This window comes from Phyllobates terribilis, unplaced genomic scaffold (genome assembly GCF_046119375.1).
Source record: "Phyllobates terribilis strain yellow unplaced genomic scaffold, ASM4611937v1 Scaffold_13__5_contigs__length_258822181, whole genome shotgun sequence".
Classification (NCBI taxonomy): domain Eukaryota; kingdom Metazoa; phylum Chordata; class Amphibia; order Anura; family Dendrobatidae; genus Phyllobates; species Phyllobates terribilis.
In genome coordinates this window covers 99,070,697-99,086,499 of record NW_027362773.1, presented here as the reverse complement: position 1 = coordinate 99,086,499, position 15,803 = coordinate 99,070,697, and the positions used below count along the sequence as shown (strand labels likewise).

The window sequence follows — 15,803 nt, the reverse complement described above, 5'->3', positions numbered from 1 at the left end:
TATATATCTTGTATTTAGCAGTGTACAGTTAGGTCCATATATATTTGGACAGAGACAACATTTTTCTAATTTTGGTTCTAGACATTACCACAATGAATTTTAAACAAAACAATTCAGATGCAGTTGAAGTTCAGACTTTCAGCTTTCATTTGAGGGTATCCACATTAAAATTGGATGAAGGGTTTAGGAGTTTCAGCTCCTTAACATGTGCCACCCTGTTTTTAAAGGGACCAAAAGTAATTGGACAGATTAAATAATTGTAAATAAAATGTTCATTTCTAGTACTTGGTTGAAAACCCTTTGTTGGCAATGACTGCCTGAAGTCTTGAACTCATGGACATCACCAGACGCTGTGTTTCCTCCTTTTTGATGCTCTGCCAGGCCTTCACTGCGGTGGTTTTCAGTTGCTGTTTGTTTGTGGGCCTTTCTGTCTGAAGTTTAGTCTTTAACAAGTGAAATGCATGCTCAATTGGGTTGAGATCAGGTGACTGACTTGGCCATTCAAGAATATTCCACTTCTTTCCTTTAATAAACTCCTGGGTTGCTTTGGCTTTATGTTTTGGGTCATTGTCCATCTGTAGTCTGAAACGACGACCAATCAGTTTGGCTGCATTTGGTTGGATCTGAGCACACAGTATGACTCTGAATACATCAGAATTAATTCGGCTGCTTCTGTCCTGTGTCACATCATCAATAAACACTAGTGACCCAGTGCCACTGGCAGCCATGCATGCCCAAGCCATCACACTGCCTCCGCCGTGTTTTACAGATGATGTGGTATGCTTTGGATCATGAGCTGTACCACGCCTTCACCATACTTTTCTCTTTCCATCATTCTGGTAGAGGTTGATCTTGGTTTCATCTGTCCAAAGAATGTTCTTCCAGAACTGTGCTGGCTTTTTTAGATGTTTTTTAGCAAAGTCCAGTCTAGCCTTTTTATTCTTGATGCTTATGAGTGGCTTACACCGTGCAGTGAACCCTCTGTATTTACTTTCATGCAGTCTTCTCTTTATGGTAGATTTGGATATTGATACGCCTACCTCCTGGTGAGTGTTGTTCACTTGGTTGGCTGCTGTGAAGCGGTTTCTCTTCACGATGGAGATTATTCTGCGATCATCCACCACTGTTGTCTTCTGTGGGGGCGCCCAGGTCTTTTTGCATTGATGAGTTCACCAGTGCTTTCTTTCTTTCTCAGGATGTACCAAACTGTAGATTTTGCCACTCCTAATAATGTAGCAATTTCTTGGATGGGTTTTTTCTGTTTTTGCTGCTTAAGGATGGCTTGTTTCACCTGCATGGAGAGCTCCTTTGACTGCATGTTTACTTCACAGCAAAACCTTCCAAATGCAAGCACCGCACCTCAAATCAACTCCAGGCCTTTTATCTACTTAATTGAGAATGACATAACGAAGGGATTGCCCACACCTGTCCATGAAATAGCCTTGGAGTCAATTGTCCAATTACTTTTGGTCCCTTTAAAAACAGGGTGGCACATGTTAAGGAGCTGAAACTCCTAAACCCTTCATCCAATTTTAATGTGGATACCCTCAAATGAAAGCTGAAAGTCTGAACTTCAACTGCATCTGAATTGTTTTGTTTAAAATTCATTGTGGTAATGTCTAGAACCAAAATTAGAAAAATGTTGTCTCTGTCCAATTATATATGGACCTAACTGTATGTCATTTCATTTTCTGATCCCTTGTTACTTAGTCTCACAGGAACCGTACAGCAGATAGCTGTAAATATGAAGGGATTATATATATATAAGTAAGCATAATAACAATAGATACTGTAGATGGATAGACAGAAAAAAGCAAACTTTAATGGGTGCAAAGCCGCTAAGGGTGTCACCAAAAACCCCTACATACATAACAATCCAAAAGAGTGGTAAAAAAATTGGCAGCACTCCAAAATTAATTAACAGTGCTGGAGCATTGCCAATGTTTTTAAATGATATATAATATATAGATAGATGATGGATGGATGGATGGATGGATGGATGGATGGATGGGTAGATGGATGGATGGGTGGATGAATAGGTAGATGTATGGGTGGATGGATGGGTGGATGAATGGGTGAATGGATGGGTGGATAGATGGATGGATGGTGTATGAATAGGTAGATGTGTGGATGGATGGGAAATGGGTGGATGGATGGATGGATGGATAGATGGATGGGTGGGTGGGTAGATTGATGGATGGGTAGATCGATGGATGGATGCGTAGATGGATGGAAAGGTGGATGGATAAATGGGTAGATGCATGGATGGGCGGATGGATAGGTAGATGGATGGGTAGATGGGTGGAGGGATGGATGGATAGATGGATGGGTAGGTAGATTGATGGCTGGGTAGATCGATGGATGGGTGGATGGATAGATGGGTGGGTGGATGGGTAGGTGGGTGGGTGGAGGATGGATAGATGCATGGATGGATGGATGGATGGGTAGATGTATGTATGGATGGGCGGGTGTGTGGATGGGTGTGCGGATGGATGCGTAGATGGATGGATGAATGGGTAGATCGATGGATGGATGGATAGGTGGGTAGATGGGTGTATGGATGGGTTGGTGGGTAGATGGGTGTATGGATGGGTTGGTGGGTAGATAGATATGAGAGATAGATATGAGATAAATACAAGACCGCTAGAGATAAATATTTGATAGATACAGTACATAGATATACTGTAAAAGATATGAGAAGGATAAGAGATACATATGCAGATGTATAAATAGATCTGAGATAGATATAATGTTTAGACTAATTGCATAATGACCTTGTCGTAATTACTTGTATTGATGCATCTACTTATATGTAGTTCGTTCACTGAATACACTGCTAGGAAAAGACTCTGCTATTCTGAGCAAAAATGTGGCCACATAAACTAAACTAAATAACTAAATTATTATTATTTTTTTTGCATCTAAATCTATAGTGCTACCTTCCTTTTTTGAAGTAGATAGATAGATTGAGAATCTGAATCGTTGCTGTGTTATAGGTGAATTAACTTTCAACATTCACTTGTGCTTCATCCTGCCATAAAAGTTAACTAAAAAAAAAAAGAGAATTTTGTGTGCTCAGGAATAAATCCTGTGATGCCAGTTTTCTGTCTTGAGAAACCATGAGAGCTGAGGGAGAAAAGCAGAAGTTTGCCGTGGTTGCCATGTTCTGTTTTCGCAAGGAGTGTCTAATTGTGGTTTGGAACGTCTGGCCTGGGAGGCGTCCTAAATAAGTCAACTCTGTTTTTTTATTTTTTACTTTTGGCTTTTTTTGTCTTCATTTTTACCAGACGTTCTTCCAAAGCCAGAAACATTTTCCCACATCAGAGAGGATATTTTAATGGACCCTATAATAAAGCAGGTGCCACAGTTACTCTGTACTCGGCATGCAGGGCCCGCTTGTTATTTCACATAAGGGAGGACCGGCACAATTACAGCTGATATGGAGGGGTGTCACCCAGCTTTCCTACTCTTCTGAATGGCATATTCTTATGCAGCAAAACATCATACTTTCCATATTGTATAATAAGTCATATTTGCCTTTTGTGAGTCTGGAATAGATGACTGAACTCCCCCTGGGAGCAGTAACAGCAGCTATAATGGTTGTCACCCAGCTTCCCCAGAAATGGATAAAACAAATATATCTCAGTAGAATTTCTACAGAGAAACATTTCTGTGTGATAGGAGGAAGTTTTCTTTTTGTTTTCTTAAAAGTTGTAAAAGAGATGGAGCCTTAAGTGTTTGAGCGCTGGTAGAGGAGCCTTTGTTGTCCTTCCAGCAGTTAAGCTGCCGGTAGTGCGTCTAGCTTTGGCTGTTAGTATTCGGGAGGATGTATTAATCCACAGTCAGACCCAAATAACCTTCTTCCTGCCTGGGAAGTCTAATACTTTTTCTCTGTGGGGTAACCAAGATTTTTGTCCTAATTTGGTTTCCTCCCTGTGTTTTCTGAGTCAGCTACTTCGCTCTTTACTTGTGGATCTGAACTATAATTTGGAGACCATAGTAAGAACATCTATCTTTCTACCTCTCTATCCATCCATTTCTTTTTCTTTCTTTTCTCTTTCTTTCTTTCCTTTTTTCTTTCTCTTTCTCTCTGTTTATCTCATATCTGTTTAACTAATATCTATCTATCTCATATCTATCCATCTTTCTAACTATCTATCCATCCATTTATCATCCATGCATCCCTCTATTCATCCATTTATCTATAATAATAATAATATCTATCCATCCCTCTATCTATCCCTCTATGTATCCCTCTATCTATCCATCCCTCTATCTATCCATCCCTCTATCTATCCATTCCTCTATCGATCCATCCCTCTATTTATCCTTTCCTCTATCTATCCGTCCCTTTATCTATCCATCCCTCTATCGATCCATCCTTCTATCGATCCATCCGTCTATCGATCCATCCTTCTATCGATCCATCCCTCTATCGATCCATCCCTCTATCGATCCATCCCTCTATCGATCCATCCCTCGATCAGTCCATCTATCTCTCTATCTATCTCTCTATCTATCTATCTATCCATCCTTCTATATATCCCTCTATATTACTATCTATCTATCCATCTATCCATCCCTATATCTATCCATCCCTCTATCTATATTAACTCTTTTTTTTTCTAATTTAGATTTCCGTATCTCCTGCAATGACTTCAAGTTCAAAGATAACACACAGTGTACATGCAGCCACCACTAGAGGGCGCTAACTGCATACTGTTTAGACGTTGAATGTAATGATGAGTCTGTATGCAATTAGCGCCCTCTAGTGTTTATATACGGGCATTGAAGCTCTGTATCAGAAAAATGGAGCCACAATCACTATAAAGCAATAGTAAAATGTAGTTCTTGAAAGTTCACTGCAGATTCCTATCTTACATGTGATCTTCCTCATTGCAGGTGTTACAAACAAGGCCAGACCAAGACATTTCCCGCCTTATGTAGTGTCCTATAGACCCGACCGCTGACAACCTGAATTATGGGGGAGAATGATGGCGACAAGCATGGACAAGCCGGACAGCTCTTTGAAAACTTTATCCAGGCCACGACATGTAAAGGAACCCTGCAGGCCTTTAACATCCTCACTCGGCAGCTTGATCTTGATCCCAAGGACTATCGGCATTTCTACAGCAAACTCAAGTCCAAGGTGACCAGCTGGAAAGCCAAAGCCTTATGGAACAAGCTGGATAAACGGTACAGCCAGAAGGAGTACAAGAAAGGGAAGGCATGCTTAGGGACGAAGGTAAGTGAAACGCGTGAGGTAGCGGTGTGATCCTCCATAGGATGTCCCCTCTCTATAGGCACCTCCATATAATTCAGCAAGGAAGCGGGCTGACCTGTCCTATAATAGCAGCAGAATTCAGCATTTATTGGACTCACCTATCAAATGATGAGGGTTATGGTAGCTGGATGGGAGTTTTCATTTACTTTATAGAGCGCTTGTTCTCGCTATTTTAAGTTGTAAACCACTGTCATTAGCCTGGTTTCCATATAAACTAGCATGATTGGCAGCTAGAAATTAGAAAATCGATCTGTAACAAATCAAATTTGTTCCAAATTTTTTGAAAAATTTTGAATTCTGGTGAATCCCAAATTTTTGGGCAATTTGATTTTCAAGAATCCAACAAAATGGGGACCAGCCAATGTGGTGCGTTTTATTCGATGGCCCTGAAGGAGTTAAAAAAAAAAAAAAAATACATTAGTCTCACCTGTCCTAGGCCCTGAGCTGAGTCTTTACGCCTTTGCTCCCCTGTCTGCCTCCGGGTTTTTGGTTCTTCCAGCTATGAGGTCCACGCAGTCAAATGGGTTGTAGCACTTTTCAATGATGTGTGTTGCCCCCCAAGTGACAGCAAAAGAACTGAAGACCCGGGGGGATGACCAGAGAGCTGCGGCGGCCTAACGAGTAAGGTGATTTCCTGTATAAGTCGAGGTGAGATCGGAACGCAATGCTTGGACTGGCCGGCGGCTCTACCCACTTAAGTGTGACAGCTTTATGTGTTTCTATGCTGCTGTCCCACTCAGGTCGGGAGAGCCGCCGGCCAGTCCTAGCGTTGCGTTTTGATCTAACTCCTACTTATACGGCCGTCTGAGTGCACTCTAACACAGGTGAGTATAATATGTTTTTTGTTCTTGTCTTTTAATTTGTAACCCTTTCCCTCCCTTCCATTTAATATTCTGGAGAGACCTCAGAACATAATAAATGTGTTTCACGGCAGTCACTTTTATTTCAGACCAATTTTATTTGGACCTGATCAAATCTGCTGTCTCGATTTGATCGAATCTGCCTAAAATAAATGTCAGGGTATTTGCTCATTGCTATTGGTAGCATCGTTACCAAGAAGTGTTCACTTCGTGAAGTCCCCAAAAAAGTTGTCACAGGTGAAGGCAGTGCCAGCTCGAATTGCTCTTGGTTATCGTCCTCATCTGCTCGTGGATTAAACACTTGACCGTATAGTTTCTTTCCTGGACGCTCAGTGTGTGACAGGTGGACACTTGTGTCAGAACTTGGGCTGAAGAGGACGGGATAGTAGGATTAAAGTCTTTACCCTTTGAGGTTTAAGGAGCACAAGAGTAAAAAGTGACTTTAACAAAGAGACCTCGGCACCATTTTTTTCACTTTGTCTTCAAGACCTCGGCTTGCTGCCAGTGAACAGTGACATTGTTGTGTTTGTCTAGAAGCTAAATACTTTTAGAGAGAATCTGCCAGCAGGTTATTGATATGTAATTTGAGAGCACTATGATGTAGGGGCTGAGACCCTGATTCAAGCGATGTATCACTTAATAGGCTGTGTTTTGCTATTTCAATAAAATTAGTGTTTTATCAGCAGGAGATTATCACTACCGGACTAGGTGTCTCATGTCTCCTGGTCCAGCCACGCCTCCACCACTGATTGGCAGCGTTTTATCATTGTTGTGGGCGGGGTTATACACAGCTCCGCATTCATAGCTTTGCTAGATCTGCAGCAGAGAAAACAGTGATTGTATCAAAATGACAGCATGCAGACCAGCAAGTGACACATCGCTGGAATCAGGGCCTCAGCCTCTACATCATGCTGCTCTCAAATCAAAAACCTGCTGATAGATTCCCTTTAAAGGGAGTCTGTAAGCACAAAATGACTGTGCAAACCAAGCTGAGCAGTTCAATGCACCTTCCCACCTACTTGTTTTCCATCAATCTCCGCCCTTCTCTTCCTTGATTGACAGCTCTGACTTTCTAGCAATCAGAGAATGGCAGAGATAAATGGAAAACAAGTAGGTGGGAAGGTGCCCTGCACTGATCAGCTGCGCCACGCGAGCACCGAACGCCTGTGCTTTGTTTTTATAGTCAATTTGTGCTGACAGAATCCCTTTAATGATCTAATACTTCTCACAGCTGTAAGTTTGTAAATCCATCAGCAGTAGAAATGTGTCCCTTGTCTGGATAGTTCGCTACAGTGTATCAGTGCAAGTGAAATGTATCAGTCTGGAGTCCAGAAAGATTATCTCACAGGGGATTGTGTAGACTGCACACAATTGTAGCACACATTCTGTTTTCAGCCTCTGAATATAAACAGGACCGTTTCCAGTCCCTAACAGCAAGAAGAGATCTTGATGATGTGAAGGAATTGGATACTTTTCTTCATTACAAGGCATTCACTTGTATCAGTGAATTTACATACCATCCCTTGGATAGTATGGATTTTGCAGACAGCGGATGTTGCAGGACTCTGGATTTTGCAGACAGCAGATTTTGCAGGAATATGGATTTTGCAGACAGTGCATTTTGCAGGACTATGGATTTTGCAGACAGTGGATTTTGCAGGACTATGGATTTGGCAGACAGCTGGTTTTGCAGGACTGTGGATTTTGCAGGACTATGGATTTTGCAGACAGCGGATTTTGCAGGACTATGGATTTTGCAGACAGCGGATTTTTCAGGACTATGGATTTTACAGACAGCGGGTTTTGCAGGACTATGGATTTTGCAGGACTATGGATTTTGCAGGACTATGGATTTTGCAGGACTATGGATTTTGCAGGACTATGGATTTTGCAGGACTATGGATTTAGCAGACAGTGGATTTTGCAGGACTATGGATTTTGCAGACAGCGGATTTTGCAGGACTATGGATTTTGCAGACAGCGGATTTTGCAGGACTATGGATTTAGCAGACAGCGGATTTTGCAGGACTATGGATTTTGCAGACAGCGGATTTTGCAGGACTATGGATTTTGCAGACAGCGGATTTTGCAGGACTATGGATTTTGCAGACAGCGGATTTTGCAGGACTATGGATTTAGCAGACAGTGGATTTTGCAGGACTATGGATTTTGCAGACAGCGCCCACAGTTTTACATAATACGGATCATGCACTCGGGGCCCCTATCTATGGTCCTAATCAATAGGAACTTTAAAACATATTAGAGTTGTAGCTTGGCTTCCCTTTATCCAGGACAAACAATTACATTGTAGCCCTGTATATAAATTCTACAGCAAAGTGAGATGTTGGTGCCCTCCTGGCACCCAGTACCTGGGGGCACACGCCCCTGCATATCGTGCAAAGTTATATAATCCCCAGAACAAACTGTACATCTATCAGTCGTCAGATTATCATCTTCACTTCCTTTTAAGTCTAAAGTCCATCAGTCGCCAATCAGAGGATCTCCATATCCTGCTATGCCGAGATTCCAAGAATGTTTGTAAATTTCACAATATTTTTCTACTTTCGCTCCAGCGTTAAACATGCATTTCTTACCCGTGAGTCATCACCCAGGCCTGCCTTCTCCATTAGAGTTTATGGGGGGGAGATAAATTGGTTAAAGAGGGGAAGGGGGCACAAATTAATTCTGGGGGATCGGTCCGTACTCGTCCGCCTAGGACGGTGTGTCAGCGATTACCAAAACTCATCACCTCGTTGTCACTTTATCAAGTGGAGCGAAGAGTTTACTCCAAATACCTTTGTGTGTTCTCTAAAGAACATTCTTCATCCTCAGCTTAATCCCTGGAAGCTAAACTTCCTTTTCTCTGCTTCTGTCAGAGATGGAGAAAAGAGGAAGCTTTGAGATAAATGGTTTATAAATACAGTTGTCAACAGGTGATAGGTAGCAATGAGCGAGCACTAAAATGCTCGGGTGCTCGAAGCTCGGGTCGAGCACATTGGAATACTCGGGTACTCGACCCGAGCAACGAGACCAATGTAAGTCTATGGGAAACTCGAGCATTTTTCTGGTGGTTCCCCCCGGCGGTCTGCAGAAGGTCAAAAATTGCCCAAATCGATGGGAACAGTGCTCAATTAAACGTCAGGCAGGCAGAATATATAGGGAGACAGGCAGGCAGGGTATATAGGAGGGTGCATGAAAAACACAGCAGGGCACTTGGAACACACTAGTGCCCTCCAATTTTCATGCACCCGTTTCTTTAAAAAAGCCGGCCAGCAATTCATCAGCGGCATACACCGATACCCGACAATTTAGAACAGCAAGAATAGAGCATCACACATAGATTAGATAGATAGAAACATGTCAGTCACATATATAATAAGTACAGGGACAGTGTTGGTTACTATACTTGTTATTTAGTGTTAAAATAAAGGATTTATTAAAAAAAAAATTGGCGTGGGGTTCCCCGTAATTTTAGTCTCTAGCGGAGGTTAAGCAGACGGCTGGGGCAGATGTTTGAAGCCTGGGAAGGGGGTAATACCCACGGAGCTTCCCAGGCTACTAATATCAGCCCCCAGCTGAATACCTAGCCTTTACTAGCTATTAAAATGGGGGACCCCAAAAAAAATGACGTGGGGTCCCCCCTATTTTAATAGCTCGCAAAGGCTAGGCAGACAGCTGGGGGCTGATATTAATAGCCCAGGAAGGGTGCCATGAATATTGGCCCCCTCCCAGGCTAGAAACACCAGCGGTCAGCCGCCCCAGAAATGGCGCATCCATAGGATGCACCAATTCCGGCACTTGGCCTCGCTCTTCCCACTGCCCTGTAGCGGTGGCAGTGGGGTAATAGGGCAGGGGTTGATGTCAGCTTATAATGCCAGCTGACATCAAGCCCAGGTTAGTAATGGAGAGGCATCTATAAGACACCCCCATTACTAACCCCATAGTCAAAGTTAAAAAAAACCACAAACACCCAGAATAAATTCCTTTAATTGAAATAAACACACAATTCTTTAATGTTCTAAATTAAACCATATTTACCATCACGCCCATTCCAGCTGAAGCCAACGATCTTCTGAAATAAAAATAAAATAATAAACCAACCTCATCCTTACCTTTCCATGGTTCCCAGGACGGCTCCAGCTCTGCTACATTCACATGACAGGCTGGATCGCAGCCGAAAGCTGCCATCCAGCTTGCCATGCCGTAGACACTGAGAAGCGCAGGCATGCTTGCGCTCCTCAGTGTCTGGCTGTGACGGCATCCAGATGAGCCGAGTTCATGTCCAATGAACTCAGCTCACCTCATGCACGTCACTGACAGTGTGGGAAAATTCTCCTGCGCTTGCCGTGAGCGCAGGAGAATTTTCCCACGCTGTCAGTGACGCGCATGAGGTGAGCTGAGTTCAATGAACTCTCTCACGCTCACCGCATGCGCAGGAAAATTTCTCCCACGCTGTCAGTGACGTGCATGAGGTGAGCTGAGTTCATTGGACATGAACTCGGCTCATCTGGAAGCCGTCACAGCCAGACACTGAGGAGCGCAACCATGCCTGCGCTTCTCAGTGTCTGCGGCATGGCAAGCTGGATGGTAGCTTTCGACTGCGATCCAGCCTGTCATGTGAATGTAGCAGAGCTGGAGCTGTCCTGGGAACCATGGAAAGGTAAGGATGAGGCAGTTTATTATTTTATTTTTATTGCAGGAGATCGTTGGCTTCAGCTGGAATGGGCTTGATGGTAAGTATTGTTTAATTTATAACATTAAAGAATTGTGTGTTTATTTCAATTAAAGGACTTTATTCTGGGTGTTTGTGGTTTAGTAATGGGGATGTCTTATAGACGCCTCTCCATTACTAACCTGGGCTTGATGTCAGCTGGCATTATAAGCTGACATCAACCCCTGCCCTATTACCCCACTGCCACCGCTACAGGACAGTGGGAAGAGCGAGGCTAAGTGCCAGAATTGGCTCATCCTATGGATGCGCCATTTCTGGGGCGGCTGACGACTGGTGTTTCTAGCCTGGGAGGGGGCCAATATTCATGGCACCCTTCCTGGGCTATTAATATCAGCCCCCAGCTGAATACCTAGCCTTTGCTAGCTATTAAAATAGGGGGGACCCCACGTCATTTTTTTGGCAGGTCCCCCATTTTAATAGCTAGTAAAGCCTAGGTATTCAGCTGGGGGCTGATATTAGTAGCCTGGGAAGCTCCGTGGGTATTACCCCCTTGCCAGGCTTCAAACATCTGCCCCAGCCGTCTGCTTAATCTCCACTAGAGACTAAAATTATAGGGAACCCTACGCCAATTTTTTTTTTAATAAATCCTTTATTTTAACACTAAATTACAAGTACAGTAACCAACACTGTCCCTGTACTTATTATATATGTGACTGACATGTTTCTATCTATCTAATCTATGTGTGATGCTCTATTCTTTCTGTTCTAAATTGTCGGGTACCGATGTATGCTGCTGATGAATTGCCGGCCGGCTTTTTTAAAGAGACGGGTGCATGAAAACACTATTATTTTTTTTTTTTTAATAAATCCTTTATTTTAACACTAAATAACAAGTATAGTAACCAACACTGTCACTGTACTTATTATATATGTGACTGACATGTTTCTATCTATCTAATCTATGTGTGATGCTCTATTCTTTCTGTTCTAAATTGTCGGGTACTGATGTATGAAGCTGATGAATTGCCGGCTTTTCATGTTTCACTGTGAGCACTGTTCCCATCGATTTGGGCAATCACTGTAATGCCACAACCACCATGGTTGTGACATTACAGTGAGTGGCAGACAATCCCTGCATGATTGGTGCTCTAAATAGCGCCAAACATGCAGGACGGGGAACCGAGCTCCCGCCCAAGCATTTCGAAAGTACTCGGCGAGCTCCGAGCATCTCGAGTACTGAGATGCTCGGGCGAGTACACTAGTGATAGGGGAAGAATAGAGAACAGAGAGGGAATGAATGTGATATACCTAATTCACATACTGCATCTTCTCTTCCGACACCTCCATCTACCTAGTGACTCCATCTGAGCAGTTGTCACTTCCCACCCCCACACGGACTGTGCTGTCTTGCCTGGGACTTTTCGGTGTAGGGAATACTACAATGCGGGGTACGTTCTGCCAGATGCTGCTCTGTGTGGTCATCACTTATTTCCTTTTCCAGAGTGCTCCAAACCCTTTTTTGGGTTTCTGAAACAGGGGTGATCTGTCTGACATCCATGGTCATTCATAGTAGCTGCTCTCCACCTGACATACACAACATAGTTGTCCCAAATTTTCCACAATTAGCCTGATAATTTGGGAAACAATTCTGGCCGGTGTGGGATATTCTCAAGGGGGGATGAGGTATTTCAGGGTGGGACTGAAAGTTTTATTCTCAAAATCATAAAGTTTTCCCTATCGGATATTGAAGAATTTTCTGATCTCTCGTGGTCTGACCGATGGGACCCCCAGCGATCCTGAGAACAGGGCTGTGGACCCCAGAACCTGGGCTGTGCAGAATGAAGTGGAGGTGCACATGCTCAACCTCTACAAACACTCTATGGGACTGTGGAAAATGGAGGACTGCTGTATTCCACTTTCTTCGGCAGTCCCATCAATAATGAATGGAGTGGAGGTCGAGCATGAGCACCTCCAGTCCATTCAAGAAGTCCAGAGTCCCAAGATTGATGGGAATCCCAGAGGTCAGATTCCCAAAGTTTTACCATAAGTTACTAGGGATAGGGGATAGCTTGCGATTTTGTAAATAACCCTTTAAATACACCTATTCTACAATCAGCAATGATGATATGTATGAAGCCCATAATTGACACATAAGTGCAAGCTGTAGACCCCCTTAGTTGTAGCCAAATTCTCCCTAGTTCCTAGCCACAGGGCCCTCACAAATGTGAACAACAGGGTCAATCCCACAGCCCGTCTAACAGTAGGAACATGTTCACTTTCTGCAGTCTGTGAAGGTTCCCAGGTGTAACTTTAACCTCGTCATGTTCCTGTACAACCTGTCTAACCTGTCCGACAAATCACCAAAGCCCAGTGGTGTTCATAAAAGATAGCGGGCCCTATAGCAAGTCACAGCTGGCCCCATATAGTGCTGGGTTTTACAATGCAGTCGAGGTGGTCTGGTGTTGGTTTGCTCTTTCCATGACCCTTTGGCCAATTCTCGACCCCATGTTTGCTAGCAATGCAGTTTTTATGGAGAGGAAAATCCTGCCCACGGTTTCTCCACCAAGTTGGGATTAGGACCAAATAGGACTGGGCGGCCCCATCTCTATGGACCCTATAGCAGATGTGTGAGCTGCCACTATAGAGTCTATACCCTTTCTTGATCCCATTTTCTCATCCTCTTCGTTCATTGTTGTTCCCCTAATCGCTCTTCGCACAACCCCCCCCCTCATTCCCAAATTCATTACCCCAAATATTTTAGGAATTGCTGGAAAGCCAAGCTTTACAATTCCCATATATTCATATTAGACAAATGGGGCGCGTGGGGTGAAAATCACCATCTAATGACTGGAGCTTTTGTGTGTCTTGGAACAAAACAAACTTCTGGAATTAATATTTCATGGGAGAAACAATGTTTCTGTGAAATCTCCCGGCAGATCTAAGAACGCCTTGAGCTAATTCCCTCAGATGTCGACAAGGACACGAGCCACCGGTGCGAGCTCAGAAAAACTCGTTGCACCCCCGCTCCCATTGACATTCATGTAGCCGGAGCAGAACAATACAAATATTGTCGACTTCTCTGGCTCCTCAAAGGATTGGATTGACTGGATCAAAAATATTATCATGCGTCTCATTCAGTTTGAGCTCCGATTAAACAAAGAGGCTTCTGTCTGGTAATCCCCAATGTCAGCGCAAAATAATCGCCTGATACAATGATCAGATTCTCCTGCAAATATACTATACATCCATTATATAGGCATCTACATTTGGATAGTGCCTTGTATGGTACCTTCATCTGGCACCTTCCTCTGCCTCCTTCCTCTGGCACCTTCCTCTGGCCCCTTCCTCTGGCACCTTCATCAGGCTCCTTCATCTGGCACCACCTACCTCCAGGTGGTACACTTATTGTAGTACAATGTACAAATAACTAGAGTTGAACAAAAATATATAGATGGCCCTGGTCCAGCTGCCACATCAGTAGTCCTTGGGAACCGGACCAGCACGCTGTGAACCTCCTCCTTTCTTTTGGCATCCCTGGTGCCTCCTCAACAGGTTTTTGCTATTTAATTTGAGAGCACTCTGATGGAGGGGCTGAAACCCTGATTCCAGCGATGTGTCACTTACTAGGCTGTGTTTTGCTGTTTCAATAAAATAAATGTTTTATCAGCAGGAGATTATCACTACAGGACTAGGTGTCTCGTGTCTCCTGGTCCAGCCACGCCTCCACCACTGATTGGCAGCTTTCTATCAGTGCTGTGGGTGGGGTTACACAGGGCTCAGCATTCAGAGCTCTGCTAGATCTGCAGCAGAGAAAACAGTGATTCTATCAAAATGACAGCAAGCAGCCCAGCAAATGACACAGGACCCTGCTGACCTCTTCCAGGGTTGGATTGACCGATGTTTATGTATAAAGAAAAAAGGAGAGATCTGTCAATCAAGTAAGGAAGGAAGAAGGAATTGCTCCATTATTTCTGCAACGAATAAGGAAAGAGCTATCGGTCAAGTCAGGAAGGAAGAAGGAGCTGCCCCATGACTTCTATAACAAATAAGGAGAGACCTGTCAATCAATTTAGGAAGGAAGAAGGAGCTGCTCCATGACTTCTACATCATGACTTTTTTTCTATAAACAAGTAAGGAGAGACGTGTCAATACAGATAGAAAGGAAGAATCTTTTTCTCGGCTGCAGTGTTTCAGAGTAATTCATACAGTGCTTATAGTCCGCAGTGCCACATGTTAGGATAGCAATATGGAGAATGTACAGTATTACTGCATAACTATGACGATTTACTATTCAGGTATCGTGGAACTGTGGGTGACTATTCCTGAGCCAGCCATAAGTGTCCATATTTGAAAGGATGACTCCAGGACTCATCAGATTCATTATGAATTTGTTATGGTAACAGTATTCATAGTGTTGCCATCTATTACTTAGCACCATTTCTCAGCTCGTCTGGCGCGGATCTAAGTTCCTGAGCTCCGGCTTTCCCTCTGTTACATATAATCTAATTAAGTCGTATTTTTCACATGTGGGGAGTAATCGCCGATGGTTTCCCAGTTTTACTTATTTTAAACAGTTTCATTTATATTTGTGGAATGAAGATTGATGTCAGGAGACCACACAGAGAATCACCAGACGATGGAGGTGCAGCGCAGAATCAGTGCTGGTTGCTGAGGATTTAGGCAGCTGCCGGTCATTTGTTGTAGAATTATTTAGAAGCTTTAGATTTCATTCCCAGAGAATGTGAGCCAAGATCTCTGCAGCTGTGACACCCGATACAAAGTGTCAGAGACTGAGGTGTGTTATAGAGCACAACAAAGAAACTGAAGCCAGAGATGTATAGAATAATATACAAGCATTCCTATAGGGGCTGTATTATAGTAGTTATATTCTTGTACATAGAAGCAGTATTATAGTAGTTATATTCTTGTACATAGGGGCAGTATTATAGTAGTTATATTCTTGTACATAGGAGCAGTATTATAGTAG

At 43.4% G+C, this 15,803-nt stretch overlaps 1 protein-coding gene across 14 annotated transcripts in view; it reads left to right on the top strand.

The window, feature by feature from the left end:
* Positions 1 to 15,803, top strand: part of MICAL2 (microtubule associated monooxygenase, calponin and LIM domain containing 2) — a 255,023-nt gene that overhangs the window by 65,672 nt on the left and 173,548 nt on the right. For all 14 annotated transcript variants that reach the window (XM_073658276.1, XM_073658278.1, XM_073658281.1 and 11 more), the window contains exon 2: positions 4,903 to 5,245. In XM_073658276.1, coding sequence (XP_073514377.1) covers positions 4,982 to 5,245 — 264 coding nt within the window. In that variant the 5' untranslated portion in view covers positions 4,903 to 4,981. The remainder of the gene's footprint in view (positions 1 to 4,902; positions 5,246 to 15,803) is intronic.